The sequence below is a fragment of the Dipodomys merriami genome, unplaced genomic scaffold (assembly GCF_024711535.1).
Source record: "Dipodomys merriami isolate MVZ:Mamm:240054 unplaced genomic scaffold, mDipMer1.0.p SCAF_24, whole genome shotgun sequence".
In the NCBI taxonomy this organism is placed as follows: domain Eukaryota; kingdom Metazoa; phylum Chordata; class Mammalia; order Rodentia; family Heteromyidae; genus Dipodomys; species Dipodomys merriami.
In genome coordinates, this window is record NW_027203826.1 from 15936611 (window position 1) to 15942689 (window position 6079).

Sequence of the window (6079 nt, forward strand, 5' to 3'; positions counted from 1 at the left end):
AAATCCCCAACGATTAATGTCTTTCAGTCAACCTATTTTCGAACTGTGAATACATTATAGGCAAGAAGCTTTGCAATATTTATCATTCTATCACTATGACATTGTGATAAGACACTCATAGAGTAGATACAGAATAACTCTACAATAGAATTGAAAATAACTTTGCAAGATGAACAGAAATGATCAAATCAGTATCACTTTTGTAGCACAATTATCAATACTTTGCTTATTTACAAAGAATCCACTGTCAATTGTCCATTTGTGTTGATATCTCAAAACTTCTGTACCCTTCTGATCCAGAAAACTCTCCTCTGTGCTATATATTTCCTGAAAGCTTTCTTCACATCTTTGTTTCTCAGAGTATATATGAGAGGGTTTACCAACGGTGTAACCACACAGTAAAACACTGAGACCACCTTTCCAATGGTGAAGTTGTACTTGGCTGGAGGGCGGACATAGGCAAAGATTATGGTGCCATAATAGATGGTAACTACACTCAGATGGGAAGCACAGGTGGAGAAAGTTTTCTTCCGAGCCTCTCGAGAAGACAGTCTGATGATGGTGACCACAATTTTGCCATAGGAGGACATAGTGAGAAGAAAAGAACTTAGAATCACAACAGAGCTGCATGTGTACCCCAAGGCTTCCACTAAGAATGTATCTGAGCAAGACAGTTTAAAAATGGGGTCTGAGTCACAAAAGAAATGGTTGATCTTCTGGGGCCCACAGAAGTTTAGACGGGAAATAAGTATGGTGGGTAAGACTGGGGCAATGAAGCCCCCCACCCATGATCCAGCGGAAAACTGCAGGCAAACCTGGAGACTCATGAGCAGCGAGTAGTGTAGCGGGCTGCAGATGGCCACATATCTGTCATAAGCCATCACAGCCAGCAAGATGCACTCTGTAGCTCCCATTGAGAAGAAAAAGTAGTATTGAGTAACACAGCCAGAAACAGAGATGGTGACAATCTTTGAGAGGCAGGTGGCCAACAACTTAGGCACTGTGGCTGTAGTGTACCAGATCTCTAGGAAGGACAAATTTCCTAAGAAAATGTACATGGGTGTCTGCAGGGTAGAATCCATCAGAACAATGAATATGATGAGGGTGTTTCCCATGAGGGAGAGAAGATACACAGTGAGGAACATGACAAATAATGTGAGCCGCAGAGAGGGAGCACCAGAAAAACCAAGGAAAATGAACTCTGTCACTGTCGTGTGGTTTGTTACTTCCATGTCTCATCTTTTCTGATCTACAAGGAATAACAGTGGCCAGATGATGATAAATGGCTAATGAGAAAAATTCAAATGATTATTCATTTTTATAATAATTATACACAACCCCCTAGAAAAAAGAATAGAAAATAACTAGTTTTTACACACTATACAGGGATTATCTCATTTTTTCCAATCTTAATTGTAAACATTTTAACTAAGTTATCAATATTGCCCAATACTGTGAAATTTGTGAAATTTATATAATCACTTAATTACAATAAAAATTGCTATAAAAAGTAAACATTTTTAACTTAATTTTATTGTCAATGTGATGGACAGAGAGGTTATAAGTACATCCATAAGGTAGTGAGTGTAACATTTAGTCACTCTTTCCAAATGACAAAATAAAGGAGTAAATAGTCCATCATTCTTAAGTACTAGTGCAGGTTTAGAACGAAGTAAGGTTGATGAAAACAACAGTATTCTAACCCAAGTTCTGGTAGTTTATACTTGTACACCTATCTATTTGGGGGACTGAGACAGATTCATGGTTGAAGTTCAGCCAGGGCAGAAAATTTCTCGAGACTCCTTCTCAAGATGTGATAATACTCACCTTTTATCCTAGCTAGGGCAACCTAACATAGATTATCTTACTCTGGTGCATGCCAGAGAGAGACCCATTCTCAAAAATTGACAGGAGTAATATGGCTGGGTTAAAATTATGTGGTCAGAGGACCTGCCTACAAGAGAGAACCCACAATTCAATAATGGGGGTAAAAAAAAGCAAAACGCACAGTTACACACACAGAACACACATACACAATCCAAGAAAATGTAAAAAGCATGGTTATATATGAGAAGCTACATTGTCCTGTCACCGAGGAATTATACTAAAATACAAAGTGTGATGGAGAAATCACCACGTGGCGCATGTCTGGGGCCAGTGAATTAAAGTCATCTCAACCATACTGATTACCCTACTCATAACATGATCCTGGAACCATGTAAGATTGGAGGGATATTGACACATGAGTAAATTTTACTTCCAGAATTATACATGGAAGAAAGATATTTGGTTTAGAAATATTTACCTAAATATCTTATTTTTTTGCCTACTTTTGTTTTTTTAAAAGACTATTATATCTTCTATTTTCTTAGATTGATTTGATACACACAAATGCATTTTTTATAGAAATGAGAAATCTTGTCATTACAGAAATATGGATCTCATTGGGCATATTCATGTCATGTAATGCCAAAGACAATTATAAAATAAGGTAAATCTTAACAGCCATAGTAAAATGTTCAAATATGTGTGTGTTCAAAATTTATAGATTACCTCCAGTAAAGACACAGAGGAGATAGCTTCTGTAACACAATAAAAATGACACCACAAGGTAATAGTCAGTGCGTTCCAGTCTATGAATTTCTTGTTTCTAATCTTCCTAAAAGTTTGAAACATGAAACTCTAATTTAAAAAAAATGAGTTGAGATTTTATGACACTGTGGCATGGTCCCTGTGGGTCACTATTGATAGAGAAACCTTTTCTTAGAAATTAGTGCTTAAATCTTACTCTGTTGAGAACATTTTATTTGTGTCTTTCATGAAAATACATTTGTTATTGTCATAAATATGGTGAAGATTTTTGCCATATTTCTGTGAACAGCAAAAGTTAAATGTACATTTTAGGGATGAAATGGTAATTCCCAAGATGGGGTGAAAATATATGAAAAATTATATTATTTTAATTTGGGGGGTGAGCACAAGTGTGTGTGTGTGTGTGTGTGTGTGTGTGTGTGTGTGTGTGTGTGTGTGTGTGTGTGCATATTGTGTTTATGTGTATGTGCTGGTCCTAAGGTTTGAACTCAGGACCTGGATATTATCTTTACCGTTTTTTGCCAGTGCTCTGCCACTTGAGCCACAACTCTGCTTCTAGCTATTTTTTTTTCTTTTGTGATTAATAAGAGATAACAGTGTCGTGGATTTTTCTGCCCAGGCCAGCTTTGAACCATAAAAATCTTCAGATTTCAGTTTCTTGAGTACTACAGGTAGGAGGGAACCACCAGCACTTAGCTCAGAATTTACATTTTAAGAAGAGTTTAATGAAAGATTATGAACAATATTTTAAAACACGTTTTTCTATTTGATTATTTAATAAAATAATAATATTTAGATTATTAATAAAAGTATGAAAGAGATATAACATGAAACATTTCACTTATCATAAAGAATGAGACAACTATTTTTAAAAATATGTAACTGGAGTTTGCAATCAGAATCAGACTGATATTGCCGATCTCCTAAATGCTTTTCCTAAAACAAACCAGGGTTAACTTCTACTTTAAGCAACAACAGAATTATATACCTATCATCTGAATGTAAAGTTAGAAATTTGAAGTAACAGTAATGAATTCTGAATGAATAAAGGCTTGTATTGCACTAATACTCAGATTTAAAAAACAACTAATATACTTCTGCGACTTCTTTATTTTAAATTAATTATTATTTATTCCACATACAAAGTGAATGTCCTAGGAAGAATACAACCTAGGACTATCAACCCTGTCAACATTACAGTGTCATGTCATTATCATTCATGCCATGCTATTCTTATTCATGCCTTCCCTATCCTAGACAACTAAGGAAACGTGAATAATTTCTCCCCTGAAATACTCACATCCTGTGATCTACTTTGTTAATTTTCAGGAATGCAATATAGTGAGCTAAAGAGTCTTCTGAGACTTGTTTACAGCAAGTCTGAGTGTTGAAGCACATTACAGTCAATGGTCTTGCAAAGGAAACAGCACCTGGTCACTGCCATGTTACTGGCAGTCACACAGCATCTACACTAAGCAAAATGCCAAATGATTTCATTCTTTACAGTTGTCTTTTTTTTCTCATGGTCAGAGTGCAGGGATAGGTAAGGCCAGAGAATTCCCTTGTGAAAAGACCCATGATTTCATCAGCCTGGTCCCTGGAGATCTGCTCTCTGCCTTGGGACATCTGCTAAGGTCCCTGAGAACTTCCCTTCGGTGGTGATCAGAGTGATGTCCCCTGGGGACTAAAGATGCAGAAAGGAACTGAAGGAATTGGTAGAAATGGCACCAAAGGAAGTCAAGGAATCATGTCCTCTGTGGCTTCATTAGCTTCATTAGCTGCTGCTGTTAATAGACAGACCCTTCAAAACGCAATTGCAAACATATTCCTTGATAGTTTAAGCACCACAGGAGTGGTGTACAAGTGTATATTCTTGCACATGATGTGTAAGCTAGATCAACATTGACAAAAAATATATAAAAAGAAATATATAAAAAGAAATATATAAAAAAGAAATATATAAAACAAAACAAAAAAGAAAATACTACTTTGACATCATTAATAAAAAGCAAGCAAATATCATGGGAACTTCAATACGTTTTTCTCTGTTAATCAAATTACTAAAGAACTAGGTTGATTTTTACTTTACATTTTTCTTCTGGTTGTGGGGCTTGAACTTAGAGCTTTGTATTGTCACTTGAGCCATAGCTCCACATCCGGTCTGGTGGTCAATTGGAAATAGGAGCATCATGGTCTTTCCTTCCAGGGCTAGCTTTGAAGCATAATCCTTAGTTATCAACTTCCCAAATAGAATTATAGGTGTGAGACACCAGTGCCCTTAAAATGTATGCAGAAAAGATACTGGAAGAAAAGTACAATAGAGAGTCAATATCAGCTTGTATATTATTAATTTTATTTTTACTATGTAGTTATTCATATTTTTTAGAAAAAAAAACAGAAAAAAGTGAAGGAGAATAGTTTTAAGTTTTCTATAATTACATGGATTATATGGACAATGATTTGGAAGTTCCAATAGACTTCATTTAATTCAATATCATGAGGCATAATGTACAAGTCACTATGTTGAAAGCAAACTTTACAATTTTGGGTGGAGTGGGGGGGAGGGAGGAGTTGGAGAGGTGTGAAGGGAAGGGATGGTAGGGGAAAAGCAAAGGATGAGGTAACAATGCTCAATACAAAATGTACATATTACCCTACTGTAGCTCCCTGTACAGTATTTTTACAATAAAAATTATATATGGAGAAAAAAATTACTTGAAAATGTATGCACATACACACACACACACACACACACACACACACACACACACACACATACACACACATGATGCACTGGGATAGGGCTTGAACTCAGAGGCCTTGGTATGGTCACTGAGCTTTTTCACTTACGACTACCACTCTACCACTTGAGTCAAGTTCCATTTCCAGCTTAATTAATAGAGTTTCACAAGCTTTCCTGCCCAGACTGGCTTTGAACCTCAATCCTCAGATCTCAGTCTCCTGTGTAGCTAGGATTACAAGAATGAGCTACTGAGCCTGGCAATAAATACCTTTTGATGATTTAAAACTAAACCCCATGTTAAAATAACTTTCTTGCTCCTGACAAAGCACCTGTTGACCAATCATGATACAATGGAGAGCAGCACCACTTTAACTAAGACGGCGAAATCAGCATTAAGGATAAGAGTCCTCTGTCTTCCTGGCATAGGAATAATGATTAACATTCCTTTTCTACTTTCCAACATTTCTTTTTCTGCTTGGTTTTTACAAGTGGCTGATTGTATGTATTGAGACCCTCAGAGTCAGCACTCTCGAACAAAACATTTCGCTTTAAGCAATGTCATTCTTGCTAAACCCCTGTATTTGTATGTGATGACCATTTTCCCAGGTGGCCTGGATTGGGTGATTCATTTGTGTTTCTGAATCTTCATTTTGTTTTTAAGTCCTTAGAAGAACTGAAAGCATCTTGGAGCATTTCTGTCATTTTATTTTTTGGTCGGTCAAGGGGCCTGAACTCTGGGCCTGG

At 36.5% G+C, this 6079-nt stretch overlaps 1 protein-coding gene across 1 annotated transcript; it reads right to left on the minus strand.

Moving 5' to 3' along the window:
* Positions 1–272: 272 nt before the first annotated feature.
* LOC138835519 (olfactory receptor 6F1-like) lies at positions 273–1232 on the minus strand. The gene has a single exon (XM_070034011.1). The coding sequence runs from the start codon at positions 1230–1232 to the stop codon at positions 273–275; it is 960 nt and encodes a 319-aa protein (XP_069890112.1).
* Positions 1233–6079: the final 4847 nt, after the last annotated feature.

Excerpts from the sequence above, each read along its gene's own strand:
- LOC138835519 (XM_070034011.1), bottom strand. The coding sequence starts at position 1,232 with ATGGAAGTAACAAACCACACGACAGTGACAGAGTTCATTTTCCTTGGT.